We start from the raw sequence: 24,704 nt of genomic DNA on the forward strand, positions 1-24,704 counted from the left end.
GCTCTGAGTCTCGCGCCAATCATTCGTATAGAGGAAAGATCAATAAACATGAACACAAGAACGAAAAATACTCGACAAAGTATCATATTAATCACTACTCACTCACAACCAGATTTTTATGCCAACTTTGCGAGTATTTACATTTCGCGCTAGGTAGATCGGATTTTGTTCCTTTTGCGCCTTAAAAGCTGAATAATCTCCTACAATTTGCCTTTACGTTAGCTGCTGTATTGTAGATACGAATTAATTCTTTTGTGTAGTTATTTGGTGAATATACTTGAAATATAGTTAACAAACCTTGCGCTAAATAATTCAGATTTTGTTGTTTGTTTTCTCTGTGGCTTGGTGGTAGAGTATTGGAGCGCAGAATTATATAGGGTGTGCGGTTCGATTCCTTATTGGGACTCAAAATTTTTCAATATTTGTGAAAGGCGCGCAACTTTGCCTCAATGAAGAGTTCATTTTTTAAATTAACGCTGTAAAGGGTAGTTTGGAAGCAGGAAAACGGTCAAAACTGAAAGCTACCGAAGCTTAAATTTTTTCCAAAAAATAGCCTATGCAAGGAAAAAAGTAATGAAAATTAAACAGACCCTGCGATAAGTTGTAAACAATGATTGACATGACTTAAATTGAGGACTTTTCTTATTTTTTCTCAGTTGATTTTTGTTGAAAGACCCACAAATACATGAAAGAGTTAAAAAAGATTTATTTACGTAGTTTTTTTTGTGTGTGAAAAGGTACTATTCACATAATTTAAAAAATCAATTTTCTCTTAGTTTAAGAAACAAATATTCCATGAAGGAAAATATCTACTCTTAGAGCTTATCAGCTATGACAGGTAGCTCACAGTCGTTTAATAGGTCGTAAAGATCTCCTACAGTTAGTGGACGTCTTTTTGCAATGTAATTCAAGGCAGCATCAACTGGATTCAAGGTGCGCTGGTCAAGGAAACGAATTTCGTCTGGGGTCAGCCCTAGTTTTTCGGCAAAAAGCTTCCACTTGTCTGAAACTACAGAAATAAATACGCTTTATCAACACAACTGGTTTTTGAGATAGTACAAGTACATTCGTCATCTTTTACTTTACATATTTTGCGAGTTTTGTCGAACGCTACCATAAAAGCTTAAAATAAAACTGGCTTATACTTCCAACCTATAAAACCTATTTTACTAATAAAATGTGAAAAGTTCATATGCTTTGTTTTATAGCCTTACCACTTAGGGCAACGGTGAGCTTGCTCAGCTGGCTGATAGGTATTTGTTGAATGGGAAGTCTCTCAGACAACAGAGGAGCTAGCAAAAAGAAATAAGATATGTATATAAAAAAATAATGAAATCCAAAAGCACAACACCTAACAACCCAAAAAGGTCGGGTTCAAGAATAAAATGTTCAAAATGAACAAAGACGCAACTGCGGGACAGTATATCTACAGTGACAGGAAAGCGCTCACTTTGTCTCCAGGCAGTTCACGCTTAAATGGGAGTTTATAGTCTTGAGTAAATTGACTGCAAAATCCGTTCACATTGAAAATTGTTGTAGACTCTAAAGAAAAAGTCACGCTTATTAGGAACACATGAATTTCAACACGCTGAAACAGTGGCAAATAACCCTCTTCCAATTAAGTCACCTTATGATATGACGTTAAGTTCGAGAAACTTACTCTTTGCGTCACCGCAATTATGTTAGTTTTCGTCTCTCCATTTAGTTGTTATCTTGTAGTGTCGTAAGTTTGAAAATCTGAATGTCGCGAAAGTCTTATGCTGTAAGATTTGAAAACCTGACAGAAGGGCGAATCCGTAATGTACATGAAAAACATTTGGTTTACAAACAGAGCCAATACGACTTTAAATGTTCTGATATATTATATAGGATAACCCATGACCATCGAGGAATAAGTCTGTACTGTACTCGGAATGGATATATATTTCTTTTTCTCAGAGCAATATTTCGACTGCATAAAAATGACCTCTTGGTAAATTTGAGTTTTTACACCGTAGGGAAAGTTTTGAAAGCGAACCTACCTGTGATCCCTGCTGGCACAAGACTTCTCAGCTCTTTAATCACATCATAGCGGCCCTCGATGTTAGCCTTTTTGGCCAAGTAACGAGTCAGCTTCATTTTATCAGGGTCGGGATCTCGCAAAACAACTTGGTCCAGATTGAATTTGTCCTTCAGTTGTTGTACAACATCTTTGCAATCATTCGACGGTGACAAAAGGGAGTCTAGAATCTCAACAGGAACAGAAAGGGTTCCATCTTTATATCCTAAGGATACAAGTTTATGAAAACTTGAAGAATGTGTGACATCATAACTATCTAGCCAGGTCCTCAGCGCCTTGGAATAGACTAATTTGAGAACCGCGCAATTGCGTACGCAAACACGACCATTTGAGAGTGACAAAGTGGATTCACTTTGAGTGAATATAAAAGGATACTTCAAGCATCATGAGAACCTGCACTTACTCTTAACCAGTATGAAAAATGGCTTTGAAATATTGTTCATAAACAACTAGGCAGAGTGATTTGAGATTTTGGTGCATTGTAGACGATAAACTGCGTCGATTGTCTTAAACATGCAATTCTAGGAAGGAAGCTCACCTGTATCCAAAGACAAAATGTTCTCACAGTAGTTACTGCATGACACCTATGATATATAAAAAAGGGAGAGGACTGAAAAATTTTCTCACATTTCACGATCTGAGAATTATAAAATTGTGGTTCAAAAATGGCCAGAATATATAATGATATCATGCTTTGTTGTTACCACACTGCGTTTTGATAATTTGTTGACCTTTACATAAAATATATTCTGGCAATGATGTGATCACATCTCTTACACTCCCAAAACTCTTCGGAAATTCTGCAAGAATCAGACATATTCCAAAGAGCCTTTTCAATTTCTTTGTCTTTAAAGATTGAAAACTATGTTAATACACTCCCTGATTTACGATGTATATGCCTTAGCTAAATTATATTATTTGACCTGCAATAGTAGAGTTACTTGTTTTTTCTGCAGCTTCGTAATGATAATTACCTGATCATCCTGAGGTGGAAACCAAGGAGCCCAGCGCTCAGGGCTGAATCTACTATTATGCGCACACACCGATTTGTCGCAAAAGACTTCCCCCTTAGAAGCAAACAAATCAGACTGGGACCAAAAGTGAAGGCAGTCCTCTTCTTTGCAATCTAGACTCTGATGCTTATCGCAGTAGTCATTGGCACTTTGTTCACGGCAAACCGGGCAGATGATACCCATTGTGTATCTCATACTGTTCAACCAGCAGAACTGATTGCGCATGCACTCCAGAATCAAACCAAACTGTCTACAGATGACACGGGCACACGTTAATTCATGTTCTTTATAACAGATATCCATCGACCTCTGGTACCGTAAAGCATTTCCTAATCCGTCGTCTACACTCCCACGATGATAGACAACCTCAATGTAACACGAGTGACAAAGAAGAATCACAGAGTCTCCAGCATCTTTTGACAGAAAAAACCTGACAAAGCTGTGGTACATCTTTGGTTTTGCTGAGCTCCAAAACATTTCTTTTCCCCAAAGAAAAAACTGCAGCACTAGTCGAGGAAATAAGCCAGAAGGCACTTTACCAGATTCAAATTTGAGAACAAGAGAAGGCATATGTGCAGTTGACACCAAGTTCATGACAGCTTCTGGTGGATGTGACTTCAGCATTGATGGTACCAGGTATTGTTTATTGCCGGAAACATCAGGTAAGGGCCATGAACATAGCAGACTAAATCTCTCCATTATTGCAATTAAGCTTTCAGATGGTTCTTTGTGGAGAATCAAAGGTTTCCAGACATGTTCCAAAAGCTTTTCCTCCAAGATTCCTTCCTTTTCGAGCCTACACCATAGGTCTACAAATGGCTTTTCTTTCCAGTGGTAGGGTTTTACAGTTATCACCTTTTTGAAAACGTCTATCAACCACTGAGTATCTAGGACCACCATATCTTTCAGCTCTGCTGTGTCATCAAAATGGATCAAGATTCTTAGGTCATGCAGAAAGTTGAGCAGCGTCTTAAACTCATCTTTACTCTCGATTTCGCATTGATCAGATGCAACGCACTTTGCTTTAGCAAGTGAAATCCACTTCTGCCCTTCTTTCTTCATGCATTCAAGTGTCTTTTCGTACTTTAACCACTTAACAGGAATTACTTCTTTAACATGTGGCAATTCCTTGGAAACAGAAAGAACATCCTGTCTTAAGCGCTTGACTTCTTGACACTCAGACTCACTGCCTGACTTTGTATTATCCACACAATACACGTCAAACAAATGGGTACCAAAGGGTCTCTCTTTCAATGTCCCATAAACTTCATTCGCAATTTCAAATGGGTCTCTGCCATGATAAGGTTTATCAGCGTGGGTGCAGACTAAAAAAACGACTGGAAGTTGCTGGGGAAGAACATCAGAACCAGGTTCTAGATCCTGCCCATGGCTTGGGTGTTGAAAGGCTAAGGACGCCAATGAATTCATCCAGAAATCTAGATAATCCAAGTTAGTTTTCAGGTTGAAACTGTCTTGGGATTTTTTGTACACTCCCTGCTTCACGAGAGGCTTAGCCTTTTCGTCTGGATTTTGGCTGAGGTCATAAACAAGAAAGTAAATTGCTCTTGCAGTGAGAAAGAGGGGATGTGTCACATAATAAACGGACTGTCCGGCAAAATCCCACAGAATTGAGTAGATATCTTCATCTTCTTTTTCCTCGAGTTTAAGTTTGCGTTCAATTCTTGAAGCAATTTCTTGAAATTCTGATTCTTGTTCTGGAGTGAGATAAAGTAAATTTTCTTCTGGTTTCTGGTCAGGAGCCTCTCCTATCGCTTTGAGAATTTCACCCGTGCTATGTTCAGTGGATAAACGAGCCTCTGTTGACTCGATTTCCTCTGGGCCAACTGTTTTGTCACTGGGGATTGCCTCCAAGAGATCATCAGTTTCTTCAAGATCATAGTCTCCTTCATCAGCAATGTGTTCTCGTCTAAACTCAGAGACAGTTTGTATCTTCTTCAACGTATTAGCAGCCAACTGTGCTACGTTTTCTTCAAATGAAATAGCTTCTTCATCAACGTCTCCTTCTTCATTCTTTTTCCCTGTCGTCCACATTTCTGTTGTCACTTGAAAATGGTAACGATCTAAGTCGATGCCCACTGTGCTCTCCTCTTCTGGGTCGAAACACATTCCCTTTAGCGATTTCTTCAAGCTAGTCTTTCCAGATCGGTCTTGTCCAACCAACATCAATGGTACTCTTCTGTCACAGATTTTTCCTTCGTCCAATGCGTCATAGTAGGCTTTTAAGGCTGAAGGGCCCCTTGCAAGGATCTCCGGAGGAACTGCATTTTCGAAGGCAACAGAACATCATCATGTAGATTAGATCCAATGAAAAAATTTCGTAATAACAACCATAATATATAAATAAATAAATAATGAATGTATGATGAAAAAGCTAGAATTAATAGAAAGAACACTTCTTTATGAGAGGTCAAGAGAAATGGTGTCACGCTCAGAGTCAAAGCAGAATATTAAGTCCGATGGTTCTAACTAAAGTTTTTCGTGAGGAAAAAGAAGTTGATTGCCATTTTATGCTATGTATGTTGATATACGATACTTCTTAATACAAAAATCAGAATATTCGCTAAGAGAACAATGGCTACCCAGAATAAGGTCCTATTTGAAAGAAAAGGTACTGCAATCTCCCAAATTATTTGTGGGCTTCTTCTAGGTCTCATTGGCACTATTTTCGCTGTGATGCCTTTAATAACTAAGGTAGATGGTTGATACCTCATCATGAGACATAAAGACGAGTTTAAACCAATTCTCTGACCCAGCTCCTTTGAGATTATGCACTGATTGCAATGCAGGCTTGGGACTTTTCTCTATTAATATTTGTGATGTTTTTGTATGAAGACATAGCTCAATTTAGGAATCCGGCGTTAAAATGGATAAAATTGGTATGGAATCCGATGCTTTTTCATGTCGACGAGATACACGAAAAGGCAGCATGTGTTTTCTAACCTGTTCTTGTTGATCCAGTTTCTTTCATTTCCCGCACGACATAGCCTTGAATTTCCTTTACAAATTCAAGAAATGCAGGCAACTTTTGAACTATGATTTCCGGTTGCCAATCTGAGCTACTAAGGAGTTTGTCGCACTCTTCGCTGTGTAGATGGAGGTCGGTCTACCCATTGGAAACAGAGAAAGATAGAGTTAGGACTCGACAGTGTGTTCTTCAGAAAATATGCCATTATTTGTAAAATTCATGAGATTCAAAGTAGTAAAAAATTAAATGTTACCGATTCTCTGTTTGTTTCATTTCCTGAAGGGTCAGTCCACCATGAGTTCTCCTGCGAAATTATGGCAGAGAATCCTGGACGCGTACTGTACATTTTTCGCTTACAGCAACGCTTATGGAGTAAGTGAAATCCCTCAGGAAAATTGTGATCTGGAAGACGTAATCCGAAGGCATCTTCATCTGTCCAAGTTAATCGAGAAAGGTATGTGGACAAAGTGCGTCTCACTTCGATTTTCGGAACGTCTCCTCTTTCAACAGCATAATCTATGGGAAGATAAATGTTTCACAGTATTTACTTTTGTGCAATATTTTTAGAGGTAGAAAATAAACAATTTATCATGCAAAAATCATAGAGCTGTATCATCGTGAGATGGGAAGGATTCAGAGCGAACTTCATTCCAAAGCAATTCGTTATAAATTAAACACACACGTGGCCCTTTTCGGTTTTTTTCTGTTTTGAGTTATTGCTGAGCAGCGTTGTTGCGCATCGACATCTGACCAGGACGTGGTGCGTGATGGAATAAGTGATACGAGATTCGGATTGTTGAGACGCTGAAAATAAAAAATTGTCATTTTCACATATTAGATATAACCACTGGTCTTTATGAAGGTGCGACGTTTAATCGCGTCAAAAGTCTACTTGGTAACGATGACAGTAAAATGGGAAGGACGAATACATGGTTAAAAGATTGATGGATGAATGTTGTATCGATGAATGAAGGACGTCATTGGTTAAAAGAAGAATGAAAGCCTCTGGGAAACAGAAGTGCTTGCCTATCAAGGATATAGGAATGTGAATATAGGATGCTTAAGTTTGATTGTGGTGTAAATGAAGATAGTAAGTCTTAGATCAGGTGATTTAAGTGGAGGAAGATGTTATGCAGTAAATGACGCAAGCTTACTCAGAGAAGAAAATTTACTTGGCCTTCTTTCAGCGTGTAAATCTCAATATGTTTAAAATATATTGAGTTTTCTTGGCTGATTTTGTGTCACCAGCCGGTCTCTATTGCGTGGATGGAAGTTTAAGAGATCTATCACCAGAGGAATAGAAAATTCACGTAATGATAGACAATGATTCAGAACCGGAGAAAAAAAAATCATTAATTCTGTCTTGCTTCCGGTTTGGAAACCACGTCCCACAACCCTATCGAAGTTGCATAAATTCAGTTGTTCTTTTCTGTATAAAACAATGTCATTGTGCCGCAGGAAAGAGCCTTCAAAAGCTAATCAGGGCAAGGATGAATGAAAAAGGGTGAATGAGTGGTTGTTGGGATGAATGGAAGGACAAACAGGCGGATCGAAGGATGGATAGAGGAATTAATGAATGAATGAACAAATAAATGATTGATGATTACATATGACTATAACGATCACAACTAAACACAAATTGTTAGTCTTGCCTCTTCGCTCACGCATAGTGAACCTGCAGTCTAGCTCGCAGCCAGGAAACAGAATGTCGCTCTGCAAATGCCTTCGAGATTTAAGTACGAGCCATCCACGACAGCGTGCTCGTGTCAAATTATCTTCGAAATAAATCTCCTCCAGTACATTTTTAACGTCACTGAAAGGGATTGGTATATCTTCCAGCCTTTTCTTTACGCTACTCTTTGCCACCCACACCTGTCACATTAATAAAGAGGAAAAAGCACAGTATGTAATGGGGTGTAAATTTATGATTCAATTTTTGGCCCACCTATTGTTTGGGAGAGAGAAAACCGACGTGGAAACAGAGAGAAACTGGGTTTTGTCTGTCCTTCTATCAACTCAGTTGATAATACTAAATTACCCTATTGACTCTATTGATTGTGAAGTTTGGACGGCTATCACATACTTTTGGATATTGAGTATTAATCTACGCTTTCCCACCGTAAACTATACCAGATATTAAAAAACAAAAAAAAAAAACAAGAAAGAATGCAGTGCCTCTGAGAAATTCAGTTAACGTGCTGGTGACCTTGAAAAATCCGTCAATTACTTCGTGTTCAAATGAATTTCTCCCTTCGCACAAGCATGATCAGTGTGGAAAGTCTTCATGCGCTTAGTCAATAAATGGGCCATCTAGGGACAAGCCGTCAAAGGGCAAAGCAAATTAATTAAGTTTGGTGTAAAAATATAACACAAGAACTTAGGAGTTCTGTTACGCATTACACACTTTCGTTGTCTGCATAGGAAGAAAAGAGTCAAAAGATCTCTTTAACTTACCTTACACCTAAGTTTATGAAAGCAGGGTGTCAGATATGTCAGGTCATATCTGGAGATATATTCGTCGTCTTCAGTGATCTCTATGTAGCCATTTCTTTTAAAGATATCCTCTGGAATATCATCTCGCTGAGTAAAAGAAACTTTCCAAAAACTTTCCCCTTCATCGGGCTTTTGAAACTTTTCTGTTATCTCCTCGATTCCCCACGTTTGTTGGAGAACGTCTTCTACGATATCAAAAAGGACATTTACATCATGAATATGTTGGTAAATAAACCACTTTGTAAGTCTCGCGAGGTGTGACAAGTCAGCCAGGTCTGTGTTATCAGTAAGGAAATGCAAAGTGCATACGGGAAACAAAAAAAGAGAGAACATCACAGAGAACGCGAAGGAGAAACGGCGAGAAGTACGACAAAGAAGAGACAACGTAAGAGAAAAAAACAACCTTTAAACAGGATGGACTTTTGATACTAGGACCTATATTCATCAATGAAAGAGAAAAATGAACACTACCTTCACCAGGTGCTCGAATAAAGGAGGTTCCTAAATGGCACCACATGTCGACCTTTGGACTCTCAGCTGTCTCCACGTTATTTTTAATCTTCCTTAGAGACATCAAAACTTCATCCCGAAGATTTGATTGATACACGATGTCGTTCCCGTTATTGTAGGAATCCTGTCCAGATATGAATTTGCGTTTGGAGTAAAGAGTGTAAATTCGCGACAAAATCATGAAATTGATTTAGCGTACGATTTTTGAAATTTGTCAAAGGGGCGGAAAAAGAAACCTGGGATGACGATTGAGTGTTGATAGCACGGATCTCATGGTTTGAAATTCGCAGTCTGTATAAGCATGGAATGAAAAACGCCGAGCATAAATCACAGAAAAGGTCAGCTATCACAGTATTCCTCCGTCCATTTCTAGTTATAGAATAAAATATGTTCAATACGGGTTGACCAATACGTGCACAGGTCCCTGCGGAATTTTGACATGAAACATACCTCCCTTTTAAAGTGCTCAGCTGGCTTCAGTCGATAATAGGTGTAATCCTCTTCTGGTGTCTCCTCAAGCTTGAGTTTACAGTTCACAGGCAGATGACTGCCATCGACATAGGAGCAAACTTTGTAAAATTCGTTTTCAAAATCCTTTATTCTTGCTCCAGCCTGAAGGTTTAAAGGCATCGTTACCAGTGCTCAGAAAAAGGTAAAATGCAATGATAAAGTAGTTTTCTAACCATCATATCGCAAGCACAGTTATTGAAACCCGACACGAGTGTTCAGCTTGTGATAACTTAATTAGTTTACAATTAAAATGAAGAAATCTCAGTCACTTTTCGCTGAGGATTAACTAAAACCAGAATTGGTCAACGAAAAATTTTTCACCATGCTCTGCGTGTATTCTCTCCTTCTGATAAAGGGCAGAGATTAACGGCGATAAAGGCTTTTGATGGAAATTTAATACCTTGATAATTGGGCTTTTTTTACAGACTTTTACAATTTTACAGAAAGCTGAAAGTCTAAGTTTTCTCCCAAAATTTTAACTTTATTTTAATTAATATTATTTTCTCGATAATTCACCTTTCTTTTATGTTTTATTTAAAATTTGAATTCCAAGAGGTCTGTCTTCATAAAGAGGGAAAGGAAAATACAGTTTAAAACTTTTCGGCGGCCTATTGTTTGTTGCTAATAACCTATCTTCTTGTTCTCTGCCTATGTCAGGCCTAAATGTTCCTTTCGTTAGTAGCTTGTAGCACGGGCTAGGAGTTTCATATGTATTGGCAGCTTCACGGAATCAACTTAGCAACAGTTACTGGCCCATAAAACAAACAAAAGGCCGAAGAGACCGTTACAAGGGCACATTAAGACGACGCAAGGAAAAGAAAACACGATATATTTAACTAGAAGCATGGTTTTAAACATCACACATCTTGGTGAGTTATCGAGTTAGTTTTAAGTGGTTACAGTCCAGAAAACACATTTTTTTTTCTTCGAAAAAAGGGCACGAGTGCTAGAGTTTACTCCTCAGTTTGCAATAAGCAGTTCCTGTTTACCACACTTGATAAATACCATCGTTTTTTCTCCTTTAATTTTTAGTCTGCTACACTCTGGAGTTCAGCAAGAATATCCTAAATCACGCCCGTACTGCGGTCTCGCTTTGTGGATGATTATCAAATAATAAATTAGTTCATACCACAATTAATCCAATGCTAATTTTTACTTGTCGCCGTTGTTGTTCTGTTCCACGGACTATATATACTTCTCGTTCCTTTACAATAAGTTTTACTCCTGTCTGGGTTTCTAGCTCGCGTAACTTAGCTCTCCATTTGCCAATCACCCTGCCTTTGTGTTTATCTGGAATTTCAACCAGCTCGTCCCAGTTATCTTTCAGCTCCTCCTGAAAAAAGGAAATTTATGGAGCTAGTTTTGCTGGGGTCAGCTGCCTTTAAAAGAACTGTCAATATCAAAATTCTGAGATATGTCCAGAAATGCATGCAGTAACGAAGAATCGTGAAAATTCGTCAAGCTGATTTCGCTTAGACAAATTTGACTGAAATTCGCCAAAATTGTCAAATCAATAAACATTCACTCGATTTGACGAAATTTCCTTAAATTTGATATTTTCCTCACTATGTATATTTCTGAACATTAGTGAAAATTATTCACGAAGGACTCAACATGAAGTAATGTTGATCTTAACACGATAACGTATCTTGAACTGACCAGTTTTTCAGATATCAGCTGTTTGGCCATCTCTATTCCCTCTTCGTTTCCAATGATAGTAAATCCTGGTTGATCTCTGCTCCCGGGATCAATTGTGGTGCTAGAAATCTCAATCATTTCATTAAGCACGACTCGCTGCTTACCAATTACATGGCCTTTCAACGCTACTGGAACAGGCACGAAGGTAACCAGCGATGCATCCATAGTTTTCTCTCCTTGGTACCAGATAAATCTGAAAAACATATAATTTATTATCAAATTTATCTCTAAAATTTTGTCTCTTAATTCTTTTGCGTTTTGTATAAGTCTGTCTTGGTCTCTATCATGACGTGCTCGATAATCTATACCTCTCAAATATTTTCCTTTGAAATCAAAGAGTAATCGTTTTTCATTTTAATGACACTGTTGGTTATTTGAGATTGTAACAAAAAAAAAAAGAAAAAAAAGAAGAGAAAACAGAAGAAAAACAAACCAACCCACTTAAACAACATCCAAGACTGAGGAGAGTCGAGCACTATATCAGACTAAATCCCTGTTTACAGCTGTTTAAAATTGAAAAGAAAAACCAAATGAAAAAACCAAAAACAAAAACAAATCAAAACAAACCGAAAAAAGATAAATAAATCATTAAACAGACAGACAATTCATTCCACAAACAAACAAACTGAACTGATCACAGAAAAATACAGAGGCAGCTTCATTCCCAGCGCTCAGGTGCATGAATAATTATGCAATACGTCGATATATCATTCAGTATGAATCACGTAACTTATTAATTAACTTCTGAAAATATAATAGTCAGGTGCTGCCCTTCGGTTGAACTGTTCAGTGATCTTGTGTACTCTCACAGGTAATCGTATATCTCAACTCAACGGACCGAGTGGGAATCTGTATAGATTTCACTGTTTACTCTTTCGTCTAGGAATATAGTTGTATTCTCAATGACCGTGAATGAAATTACTTTGCAATTATTCTATATTCTCCGTCACGCAATCGGTGAAACTGTTCGCGCGTACTAAAGTTACAACATTTCGAATGTATAGGTTAATGCCAGGTTAAACATTTGTATTATTTTCATTTTGCTTTAATGGCTCGTTTATAACGTTTCTACCGGACACTAATTCGATACATAGAATAAATTCGACACGCGAGATTTTTTGAAACCCTAAGCAATTTTAAAACATTGTCCCGAAGTTACTATTTCTGAGCTATCCTAATTTCAGTCACGACTTTGAGTATGATGGATGACGGAGAACGTTATGCGATTTGCTTATACTTAAAATTAAAATAAATTAAATCAAATTAAACTGGACACGATTAAACATAACACAGACAGATTTTAACAATAAAATTTAACTCACTAAAATGTCCACCAATATGTTCAGATGAAGCGTTTCATAGCATTAGATAAATGCACTTTTCGCAAACATAAACAGTGACGACTCGATCATCATAGAATTTTACTTCAGAAGCGAAACTCAACAAGGGATATCGCTCCTTGGTTGACCGAAATTACGTGTACTAACAATGAATACACAAGCAGCTCGCTGCATATTCGATTATAAATCGATCATAGCTACCATTATTCTTGGTCATAACGAACCCAAATACACTTTATGCTCACCACATTACTTCCTTAATGCAATCTTCTTTACCAAAAAGTGGCTATGCTTAAAAATCTTCAAATCGATCCACTCGGATTCAACTCGGGATACTTCCGGGATAGAAGTCTAACAACTGACCACAGTGCTAACCACGACCGCAGTGCATCCTAGGAAGAAAATGTAACGTAATACCGCTTTCACGTTGGTCTGGTCCACCGTCTTTGTATCCGCTTAGCTTACTGTTCTCTGTCCATTTCTGGATGTTAATTGGAAAGAAAATCCTCGTTACCTGACCAACGCTCAGTTCCGTCTTTGAGAGTTTTTTTTAAATCTTATTTTATGTTGTCAGCCTGAGTAGGATGTCATTGTAAGTATTTGTAATCCATACCCTAAATTCATCTATAAAAAAAAGTAGAGCGACTTCATCTCTTTTTTTCTTATCAGGATCCTTTTCTCAGAGTATCATTTAATTAACGTTCTCAAAAAATATTAGTTTCAAACGCCAGCCTTCTTACATTATAGGCAAAATAGGTTATTTCTGAGGAATCTGTTTTATTTTAACATTTGTAATTTTATAAGACTCCTTTCTATTCATTTATTCATTATTTACTTTTCTTATTAACCAATTAACGCTTTTAGACGAACACGTCTTCCTCCGTAAGAATTTTATCTTTTATTAAGGGACTGTGTAAAGAAATGTGCGATGACCGTTTCTATTGTCCTTTCGTAGACACTACGAATTCCCAAAGAAAGCATTTGAAGATTGCTTGGATTAAAAGTGATTTGACGGAGAATGATTAAAAAAATAACAATTTTGGAGAAATCTGATGTATGGTACACGAGGCAGTTAATCTATTTCGCGGCTGTACCGCGGGCTCTGAAGACGATATGCAGCCGACAGAACGCAACAAATGTTAGTGAGAAGAGAGGGCTTTAGCTAACGAGTATTCCTTTTGAACGTTTACCTTTGGCAGAAGTGAGCCGAAAAAAGATTCCATTATGTCCAGCTACTGAGATAGCCGAAGAGAGCCTTTAACTTTGAGATTCGACCAAGATTTTGGCGACACCGGAAGTACTTCCGGCAGTATCTCGATCACTTCTCGTGCTGAATCGATCTTAAGCTGGATAAATTAATTTTACGAGCATCCCCGGTCATATGGAATCAAAAAGAAAACGGTAAGGCAATTATATCAAATATTCATTCAAGACGAGGCTCTTCGTTTCGAATACATTTGACGACAATCTTGTCAAAAAAGTGTATCGTAGCTTCGTTATTGTTTGTCAAAGAATGGTTCGACACTGTCTTGATTTAAAAGTAACATTTACACTCATGTTTAAGGCAAATTTGATGATGAAGTCATCAATTGCGTGATCAGTACGTTTAAAAACTAATGATCATCGGTGAAATGAAAGTATATTTTTACAGCCGTTTTGTCAAATTTGTTTAAATTTCCTCCACTCGGATACTAAAATACTGAAAATCTTCTATATGCTGTACGCCACATTTGCAATAAGATATAAGAAACGATGCAGTACATATGCAAGTATTACTCTTGCAAGCTATTCGGGAGCAAAATTGTAAATTACCGTGGTCAAAAAAGATTTTTCACTTGAAAAACATAAAGACAGAACACTTCCTCTTACAATTCTGACAAAGATGATTGCTTCCCAACGTTGACTTTAGATTGGAAAACTGCCCATGGAGCAAAACCATTTTTCAGGGTTTTCAGATGATAGTTCCAGACTGTAGTAACAAATCCTGAAAGAACAATGGAGAGCGAATATCTGCATGTCCCCAAGGAACTCAAAGGTCATGTTATTGGAAAAGGAGGACTAGTGATAAAGGAGATCAGAAAGAGTTCCTCGGCAAATATCACTTCAAGGAGCAGAGATGAGGAAGGATTTACTATCACCGGTACCAGGGAACAAATAACAAATGCGAAGAGATTAATCTCAGAAATAGTGGTAAGTTTAAAACATGGAACAATTCTGTAAATGTTTTGTAAATTTAAGCAACTTTGAGGAGGGCCTGCAATTGCAGGCCATCTTGTAATTTGGAATTAGTTGATAAAATTCCGTTCAAAAACGGAAATGAATCTGTAAATGCTCACCGTGCTATAAAGGTAACATCTCTGGGGAGAACCTGGAAATGCATCCGGCCATCCTTTTACTTTTACTAAATCACACGACTGTTAGATAAATAGAATATTGCCTGAATGAAACTTTCGGCTCTTTACATTGTCCTTGACAACCACGAGTGGAAGCACAAGGATGCTGACCTTAAGTCGTTAATAGTTGTGCAATTTTCGACAAGTTCATGGTATCTCTGTATGATGAGTTTGTTTTCTGTGTGATATTAACAGGAAGAAGTTAAGGGAAGGAAAACTGAAGGATCTCCGGGTGAACTGGTAAAAATTCCAGATAAGTACAAAGGAATCGTCTTTGGTGTGGGAGGCGATACCCTCAAAGAAATAAGCACACAGACTGGGGCAAGGATGATTCGTATACAAGGAGAATGTTATATAACGAGTGGTACCAAGTCTCAGAGAGATATGACAAAATTACGTATTTGGAGTATAGTGGTGAGTATCACCTTATATACTGAGGTCTACAGTTCAGTTGTCATGATAAATTCGAACTCAGATCTTAACGTAAGAGTTTTCTGGAACAACGGTTTGGTACAATTTTTGCTCGTTGCCGACTCATAAACAAATATCATACCAATTTGTGGGTAAAATTCCAGTGAAGGAAATATTTTCGTCTTGTCTTTGCCAGGAAATAAATTTACGTGAGGAAGTCAAGGGTATCGATCTGTTCATCAGCATGGAAATGTGCAATCCAATTGGTTCTTCAAGTGGTCTGTTACGGGATAATCTTACCGACAGTAGAACACTACAATCCTACAAACTCAACTACTTTATTAAACAACGAGTGATATTCTTAAAAAGTAGCGACTCCTAAAGGCAGTACAGTATTTATACTCAATAAACCTACTCAAGCCTACTACAGTCTATATCTTAGCTCACCACCGAGGCAAACTCACATTTTCTCCAACGTTTCTTGAAATTAGCAATTTTCCATTGCAGCTCTCTCTCACGGTATAGCACTCCCAAAAACGACAACTACAAGTACTACATAATTGAGTCCTTATATACTTTTACAAAGTGTTCAGGAACATTCCAGAAGCTTACGAAAGAACTATTTCACTAGAAAGTTCTATAGTAAGCATGTCAGCATGACTAAGCAGTCTGGAGATTTCTAGAAGCTTATATTTAGAACAGAAATTGCCCATAACAGGTCCTAGATGTATATCTGTAATACAGGCCACTGAGAGGACCGATTCATCGATAAACATTGTCTGTGTAGAAAATGAATGAAAAGCCTCTCAGGCAATTTTCCGCAGAATTTAGCTACATTTTTCAGTGCGGACGCTTTCATTTTTCATAATTGGTAAAACTGATGTATAGGTCAGTGCAATGTTTAACCATATTCGCTATGATATATTTATTTCGGGAAAAGTACTAAACTTGTAGACCTTGCACTGTTACAATATCCCGCTGCTGGTTGTAATGGCAATCCAAAATTAAAATATAAATTTGGAGAATGATGTTTTTGTCTTGTCACAAGCGTGAGACAATGCTCCACCACTGAGAGACTCCATGGTGAGCGAGGCCCATTACGAAGTTCAAGTAAGACACGCTGCCTGCGTACTGTTAGGATCAGCGATGTCGCTACCGTCACGTTTGTAAATGGAATAAGAGAGACGGTTATGTAGACACGCAGGACGCGTGTCATGTATGAACTTCCTGATAGCCTCACTCGCTGTAGAGTTTCTGTGGCTCAGTGGTGGAATACCGAAGGTCTGAGGTTCGATTCCTCGCCGGGACTCTTTTTTCCTTTGTTTCACACTCGTGAAAAGACGAAAAAACATCTTTCTCTATTTCTTTACCAGGCTCAAAACGCACCTTCTCTCTCACTCAATATAAATTTGTTTTAACTCCTTTACTATATTATTTGAAGGCAGGGGCAAGACTAAGGGGAGCTGAAAAGCCTTGTAATAAGGTTTGTTGCTACATCGATGGCTGGAATCTTTCGGAAAACTCTGAGTTAATGCTGAAGCCCCTGAATAGTTGGTTGGGTCTTCTGGAAAAATATGAACATTATCGACTGCTACCGACTGAGGGATATGAACCTCTGCAGGTTTGTTGATTCTGAAGACCACAATTCAACGGTTAAGACGAGTTTTTTTAGGTTTTATTTTTGATTTTGTTTTTGTCTTTGTTCTCAGCGGTTTTTGTTATTTTATTTTTACTGTTTTGATGATGATGTCTCTGTTTTGTTTTGTGATATAGTTGTTTAGTTCTTTTCCTCGGTTATGGTGAATAGTTGTAAATTATTAGGTACAATCAGTAAAAAGTTTTCCTCTGTTTTCTCTGATCAAGGAATCAAGTTGCAGTGATAGCACGGCATACGAGTTGAAACTAAAAGAAGATGCTTTGGAATCTCTGCGCAGAATAAAAAGGGAAAAGGGATCGAAGGCCGACATGTGGTGTCATTTTGGAAAAGTATTGATCCGCGGACCTGATGAAGGTAAACTTATTGAGTATAATTTGTTACAGAAGACTATTACAGTTCTCTCTTTTTATGAGTATTGACTCCTCAGTTTGAAAATATCCACATAACAGGAATAAATATGTAATAGACCTTATGTAATAGAAGAAATTGTCATAAAGTCAAATCTATTGCACTTATCTCCTAACTTTTCTGATCACTTATCTAAATAATGATAAGAATAATGATCAAAATGTACTCAAGACTCACTGGTGGCGTTCTAATCATGAAGATCTGAAATCGACTCCGGCTAAACCTGCAGTAGTGATAATATGAAACACTTGATTGATTACAGCGGAGGTTTCAGGTGAAGAACAATGGAGTATTGAAGAGGCAACGAAAAAATTTAAACCTCAGGAAGGACAAGATTACTGGAAAATCGCATTTAAAGAAGGTGTCAATGTTGATCAGCAAATCTTAGAGAAAATCTTTGGTCAGAAATACCCCAGAGAATATCATGCAAGATATGACTTGACCTTCGTCATATCCAGCGGACACGAATTGAGGGGCAAGGTACGTAGAAGGGGTGCAGGGAGGAAAATTTAACTGGCTCAAAACTTGATTTTATACCCCAATTCTTAAGATTCTGGACCTACTGGTTGATTTCTCAAAACTTCGTACGTTTGGCTAAATTCATAGTTCACGGAAAACTAGTCCACTTTTTAGTAGCCTATATAAAATTCAGTTTGGTTACGCTCGTTTCAAAATTTACGAAGGTATTTCAAACCCTTGGATGTAAGCACCAACATTTTTTTGACGGCATGATTGCGGAATGACACTCTGTTTGAGATGGTAACCCAAAGCATGAATTAGGGAATTTAAGATGAATCTAATGATAACCTTGTATTTAATGATTTAAAAAATGTTTCACTAGAAGTTATTGGGCCGTTAGTTTATTAGTTTTTATCTCACCTCCATTAAATAAAGACATCACTTACTTATTTACTATTGCTTCCTAAAAAAGTCGTAACATGATTTTTGTTGTGTACAACAGATATGGGTACTGAACAAGGACTCTGACAAAGCAGTGAAAGAGAAGGCAGTCCCCTTTAGTGACGTCAAAAATATATTGGAAGAAATTTATTTCGAAGATGAAAAAACACGCTCGCGGTGTCGAGGATGGCTGGCCCTTCCATCTCGCAGATTTCTACAGGCTGACATTTTGTTTCCCGGAAGCGAACTTGATTGCAGAATAACTTTACGGAAACGAAATGGTAAATGTTATTTAAGTATCTTTCTGTATTTAAGTCGTTCACTATTTTTTTAAGTGATCAATCCTAATTTAAGCTGCCAAAATATAGGGAATAAAAAGTAAGATGCGGTTTAAAAAGCTATGTCTGCCATGAAACATGAAGTACCCGTTAGGAGTACTTACTCATTTCACGCTGTATAAGCGTCATCAAGAACACGTCCTATACTGAATTTCAGTTTGCCGGTCCGTGTAACTTTGAACTCTCAAGGAGTCAAGTTTGCTAGTTGGCCATTTGACCAATAAATCTATCAATAAGTAAATAGATAAAGGAACCCGGGGAGGACTGGATGAATGTAAAGAATTATAAATGTTATTCAAACTTCCGATTGAATTAATGCAACGACGTTTGATTCTTAAAATACCATTAAAAAAATGCAGATCATCTCAGAGTAAGAGCTTGTTTACATGGAGGTGGAGGACCCCAGGTAGGTGGGAAACCTAGGTGGGGTAACCCGCCTGTCCATATAATTTCTTATATTATCTTGATCACGTTTACATGATATGTGGGTGACCCGTCCAGGCGGGTTTCCTGGTCTGCCAGGTAGGGTAACCCTGTCAGCTGGGGTGACAATTTGCCATGTAAGCGTCTCAAGGTGGGGTAACCCGCTTAGCCGGGGTCGCGTTCATGGCAAAAAGCTCAAAAGCGAAACGTGTGTTTTAAAGCTTTGTACATTTCCTAGCCGTCTCACAGCAGAAATCACCAGAAACCGTAACGGACACTCAAGGCGTGTAAAATGTTCACATTTCAGAATATTTAGCGTTGTAAATTGACCATATTTCGTTTCCCAAACTATTCCGTATAACATATTAAGTCAACGGTTCCTCGCGTAACCTAACACCGCGTAACACAACGCGTGACGCTCTCATGAATAAATACATTTGTGTCCGGGAATTAATCTTTCGTCTTTCTCGAGATGTGAGCATGAGCCTTTGCTAAATATCCTTAATTGTAAGCGCAACAACAACCTCAAGAAACCTCACCCCAGCACCCCGGGGTTGTAAGATTGTATGTAAACGCGTTTTATTTTTCGACTACGGCTAGGCGGGTTACCTCACCTACTTGGGGTCCCCCACCTCCACGTAAACAGGCCCTTAGATAAAACGTTGATTTTTCATTACATGATGCATGGCTTTAAGTGTTGTTTGTTTAACTTGGCTAGAGATATTACAATCATGTTTTTCTTATAGATGATGCTGTCTCTGCCGATTATGCTGTAGATCTTGACGAAAATGAAAGACAAACTCTGTTGTCATATCTGTCTAAGCTAACTTTTACGTTCACGGAAGACGATGAAGTAAATGGACCAAATCTCCCTACCGATGAAACTTTGTCGAAGGAAATATTTCTACGTCACAGACGATGTTCTCATCGAACTGTATTCGAACCACAAGCTGGATTTTTCGTTATCCTTTCAAAGGAGATGTCATTATCCTGCGATATTGAGAAAAAAGAGGAAAGAGAAACGGTATAAATATTATGATCGTCATCATTATTGTGACTAACATCCTCGCATATTGAATCAGACACACACAATTTTATAAATTTGTAATAAAATAAATAATTGCCTTCACGAGTAACCTGTAATCGCAGTATCTATTTCGGCCAATCAACAAAAGTTTCGATTTCAACGTTTTTTGACACATTTTATTTTCAGCATGTAAACCTACTGATAAAACCATCTTTTTTTTTGCAGATCGATCTGCATCTACACTGCAAAGACTGGGACGAACAATTAAAGAATGAAAATTGGAAACCTGAAGACATCGTTGCGAAGTTACCTGAGTTTCTACAATTTGTTAAACGAGTTCAGAGTGTTATTTGCAGTGAACTGCGCCACAGCAACATTGACACTTGAAAATTTAATTAGCTTGATATAGGCGATAAGATGCATCAAAGCACGGGATCATCAACAACTGTAAGCTGTTCTTCCATGAGATGTTTTTTTCTCAAGAGGATAACATGTGGGAGAAAGTAATTGTACCATAATTAATACTTCATCAATCAATTATTTGATCAAATGTGTATTTGTATATTTCATGACTTGTACTGTCGCGATAAAGGGTAATATATTCACTGCTGATAATATTATCTTCACGCCGTACATGTATATTTATTGAATTCTAAGTGTCCTACGTTTATGGTATGGTCTTTGGCACGTAGATATGCGCAGTCCAATAGACTTTATCAGCGAGTATCATCAAGAGCGAGTCACGCAGGGCAACTTGACAGCTTCCGTATTTTTTTAAATGTAATATCAAAGTAAAATGTTTATCTGTTGTTGTGTGATCACTGTTAAGATACAATCAAAGTGCGTCACCACATAAATTCCTGGTACACTCGGTGTTCATACCTTTCTCAAGCCAAGACTCGCCAAACATGTAAACAATGTAACAATGAAAACGTATCTGCGTGGGATAAGCTCGAGAAATTATTGAGTGTTTTAAACCAATATTTACGGAAAACTAACTCTCCATTTCCTGGGATAGAATATACTAATACGTCACAATGGAACACGAGGTCTCAGTGACTGTGTGTCTTGTAGCATTGACTATACATCTGATGTAAAATTGACAAACCAGGTTAATTTGGAAAAGTTTTAAAACTTCACCTAAAGCTAGTTTCAAGTTCAGTAAGGAAAGATTATTTATCCAAGTGGTAGCTCTTGATTTTAACATGATCGTCGCACGATTCATCAAGAATTATCCTTCTAAAGAACTTAAAACAACCTAACCGGAAGTACTTCCGGAGAGTCGTTTGTCACCAGTTTCCCCTAGAAAACTTAAAACAATCTCGTGCCAATCGTGTAAGCAAGGATGTGTTAGCAAGCATGTGTGCAGTGGCTGGCGGGTCGCTGCGTGGCATCACATGGCTTATGCTGTCTAGAGTGTAGCCAGGACCACACACGCCATTACAGGACTACCGGATGTTTCCTTGCTCACAATTCGTGACGAGAATAGCGGATGAAATGTGATGACAATGAGCTCAGTTAAACGATCCATAAATGACCCTTCATGGCCACTAAGGAACGACAGCAATAACTACTTCAAAGATATGCGACAATCTAATTGACACCTAATAGTCAGATTATGTAGTTAGTGGGTGGATGATGAGGGCGATAGTTGTTTTCATAAAGCAAAGCTATTGCTCACAAATTTTACATGGCAAATTTTGCCGTTAATTGCTTTAAACCGGTAAGAAGTGTATTCCACGAGAGGTTCACTTTGTGGTGCAGTGGTAGGGAGACCACACTTTTGTCACAGGAATAATGTTTCGAAGCGCTCCGAGTCTCGCGCCGATCATTCGTATACTACAGGTAGTCTCCCTTCTCTTATTCTAACCATTCTTTGCACGGATAGCGAGTAGAATAAGAGATCAAAGAACATAAACACAAAAACAAACATTGGCTGGCGGAAAATGCTCGACAGAGTATTATATAAATCTCTTTTCATTCACAATCAGATTTCTATGCTAAATTTACGAATATATAAATTTCGCAAAATTTGTTAAATCAGATTTTGTTCCTTTTCTGCCTTAAAAGCTGAATAATCTCCCACAATTTGCCTCTACGTTTGCACCACAGAAAACGAAGTAAGCGATTCTCTTGCTCGGTATAAATTGGCAGTTTGCAATCATCTGGTTTTTAAAAGCCTTTGGTACGAGTGTTTTCTGCAAGCATATGAACAAGCTAGAGCAGTATAGGTTATTGGAGATAGTTTGGCTGGGGCAGCTGCCTCTGAAAGGACACAGATATGAAGTAATGATTATCTTAACACCACAACGTATCCTGAACTGACCAGTTTTCTAGATATAAGCTGTTCGGCCATATCTATTCCCTCCTTAATAGTGAACCCTGGTTGATGTTTGCTCACGGGATCAATTGTGGTTCCATGAAGCTCGATCATTTCATTTAGCATGGCTCGATGGCAACCAATGGTATCGCCTTTCAACTCTACTCTAGCCGGCACGAAGTCAACCAGCAATGTCGCATTTTTTTCTCCTTGATACCAGATAAATCTGAAAAAAACATCAACTTTCAACCTTGTTGCTTGTAGTGCATATTAGTGTCTGTCTTGTTCTGTATGATGACAAACTCGATAATCTACACCTATCAATATTTTTCTTTTGAAATCCGGAAACAATTATTTTTCATCTTAATGACACTTGATTATTTTACTTTGCCCAAAAATCCAGAAAGAAAAATTAAACAACCCACCAGTACAACCTCCGAAACTGAGGAGAATCGAGCTCAGTTGCGGACGAAATTCCCTAATTACAGCTGTTTACAATTAAAAAGAAAAACCAAATGACAAAACCAAGAACAAAAACAAATCAAAACAAACCAAAAAGGGCAAAATAAAAAACGAAGGCATTTAACAAACATAACATTTATTAGACGAACAAAAAAGCAAGGCAGCATTTTGTACAGATGTAATTTTCGTTCTTACATCAAATCCTACGAGTACCAAGAGATCTTCCATTGAGAACAACCACCGGACGGTGACACAAAGTATAATACATGAGTAAAAATTATTGATGCTAAGAGGTTCCATAGAAATTACGTATACGAGGTTCCATGGAAAGAACGGTAGAAACACAAAGTAAAATCTAGGAAGACAAATAAACCTACTAATTTTGGATAATTCATCCAGGGATGATATCAAGACCAATGATTGATTGTCTGAACACAGAAAAAAAAGTCTGGTTTCGAGGTACCTTCATTCCAAGAACCACATGCTTGTATAAGCAATACATCTATTATCATTCAGTATAAATCTCGAAACTTATTAATAATTTTTTTGAAATAGTTGCTGTCCTTGATGTCCTTCCTTTGAACTGTTCAGAGATCTCATCTACTCTCACAGGGTACTCAGATCGTTTGAATTGTGATTTTTTAAAAATATCGCTGCTTAACGGAACGAATAGGGATCTAAAAAGATTTCGCTGCAAACATGTCTAGGAATAAAACTATATTCATAGAGAATGTGGATAAAATTTATTTGCAATCTCTTTGTATTCGGAGTCACGCAATCACAAAACCGGTCGCAGATGGCAACGCTACAACATTTTTCATGTGCATCTAGAGCTTTTTTTGCTAAGTTATACATGCATATTACTACAACTAAACGCTAATTTTTTTTAAGTATCTCACCATAGGAAAATCGACTATTCCGATGGAAAAGACTTGTTCTATTCGTGTCCATCGTAATCCATCGAACACCTTTGGAAGAAACCATATCATTAATTCATTGACCTCCGGTATATTTGATCATTACCGCTTCCGGTAGTATATTTCAATTTTAACCGGTAGACTTCCGGTTTTCCGATGGAAAACCTATATTTTTTGATGGAATCTATTTGTGTGTATTGGAAAACCCTCCACAAAGGGGTAAATCTCATTTGAAAATAAGATATTGCAAAATCTATGATTGCCTTGATAGCTTTGAATGACAGACGCAAGTGTGCCAGCTGATCACATCTTAATAACTCAGTTCGATCAAACAATGATAATTGCCACAGAGTACGTAGTAGCAGTTCTCTCTTTCCCTTCGAATGTATAAGGAAACTGGACTGTGATAAGACTTGCTCTTGGGTTTACCTTAATCAATGCTGTGAGCCTGAGTAAGATGCTGTTGTACGTAAAGTAGTTTGTCGCTAGGCCCTTAAAATAGCTTGATGCAATCGCGTGACTCGGCTAGGCTAAGTCAACAAGCTCGTGTGAAGCAGCCAACGGACTGTTGTTAACAACAACAACATAGCATGCGTAAAGGCACTCGATCTATTAGGTGTTAGTGATCCAGTTTATGAGCTCTATCGCGCGAGAGTTCGTCGCGTTCTTGCCGAATACTTGTTACATTAGGCATGATACACTCGTTTGTTTTCTTCATAACGTAATAATTAGGCCATTATAAATATGTGGGGGTATCATCAACTGATTGGCTTAGCCTTGAATTATTTCCTAGCATGCACTGTGGTTGGAGTATGCAACAGAAATAAAGTTTAGTTGGA

At 37.9% G+C, this 24,704-nt stretch overlaps 2 protein-coding genes across 3 annotated transcripts; one reads left to right on the plus strand and one right to left on the minus strand.

Annotated features, from left to right (window-relative positions):
- Positions 1-686: 686 nt before the first annotated feature.
- LOC131784204 (uncharacterized) lies at positions 687-12,982 on the minus strand. Its single transcript, XM_059101002.2, has 14 exons — positions 12,855-12,982; positions 11,231-11,462; positions 10,701-10,904; positions 9,512-9,673; positions 9,023-9,185; positions 8,513-8,736; positions 7,711-7,930; positions 6,312-6,574; positions 6,034-6,196; positions 3,034-5,351; positions 2,598-2,643; positions 2,022-2,264; positions 1,215-1,292; positions 687-1,009 (listed from the first exon to the last, which is right to left on the minus strand). Exons 2-14 carry the CDS (start codon positions 11,432-11,434, stop codon positions 816-818), a joined length of 4,482 nt encoding a protein of 1,493 aa, XP_058956985.2. The 5' UTR covers positions 11,435-11,462; positions 12,855-12,982; the 3' UTR covers positions 687-815.
- Positions 12,983-13,708: 726 nt separating this feature from the next.
- Positions 13,709-21,209, plus strand: LOC131784191 (uncharacterized). 2 transcript variants are annotated; one of them, XM_066159909.1, is made up of 9 exons: positions 13,709-14,010; positions 14,519-14,799; positions 15,198-15,416; positions 16,855-17,034; positions 17,277-17,424; positions 17,741-17,958; positions 18,440-18,659; positions 19,886-20,163; positions 20,392-21,209. In XM_066159909.1, the coding sequence occupies exons 2-9, from the start codon at positions 14,605-14,607 to the stop codon at positions 20,551-20,553; spliced, it is 1,620 nt and encodes a 539-aa protein (XP_066016006.1). In that variant the 5' UTR covers positions 13,709-14,010; positions 14,519-14,604; the 3' UTR covers positions 20,554-21,209. The 2 variants fall into 2 exon arrangements, with proteins under 2 accessions (XP_066016006.1, XP_066016007.1); XM_066159910.1 differs by having other exon boundaries at positions 14,556-14,799.
- Positions 21,210-24,704: the final 3,495 nt, after the last annotated feature.

This window comes from Pocillopora verrucosa, chromosome 13 (assembly GCF_036669915.1).
Source record: "Pocillopora verrucosa isolate sample1 chromosome 13, ASM3666991v2, whole genome shotgun sequence".
NCBI lineage: Eukaryota > Metazoa > Cnidaria > Anthozoa > Scleractinia > Pocilloporidae > Pocillopora > Pocillopora verrucosa.

Excerpts from the sequence above, each read along its gene's own strand:
- LOC131784204 (XM_059101002.2), bottom strand. The coding sequence starts at position 11,434 with ATGGATGCATCGCTGGTTACCTTCGTGCCTGTTCCAGTAGCGTTGAAA. Across the intron at positions 9,674-10,700 it reads TTAGCATTGGATTAATTGTG|GCTGGAGCAAGAATAAAGGA; the intron begins GTATGAACTAAT and ends TTAAACCTTCAG. Across the intron at positions 1,293-2,021 it reads TGTGCCAGCAGGGATCACAG|CTCCTCTGTTGTCTGAGAGA; the intron begins GTAGGTTCGCTT and ends TCTTTTTGCTAG.
- LOC131784191 (XM_066159909.1), top strand. The coding sequence starts at position 14,605 with ATGGAGAGCGAATATCTGCATGTCCCCAAGGAACTCAAAGGTCATGTT. Across the intron at positions 15,417-16,854 it reads TACGTATTTGGAGTATAGTG|GCAGGGGCAAGACTAAGGGG; the intron begins GTGAGTATCACC and ends TATTATTTGAAG. Across the intron at positions 17,035-17,276 it reads AGGGATATGAACCTCTGCAG|GAATCAAGTTGCAGTGATAG; the intron begins GTTTGTTGATTC and ends TCTCTGATCAAG.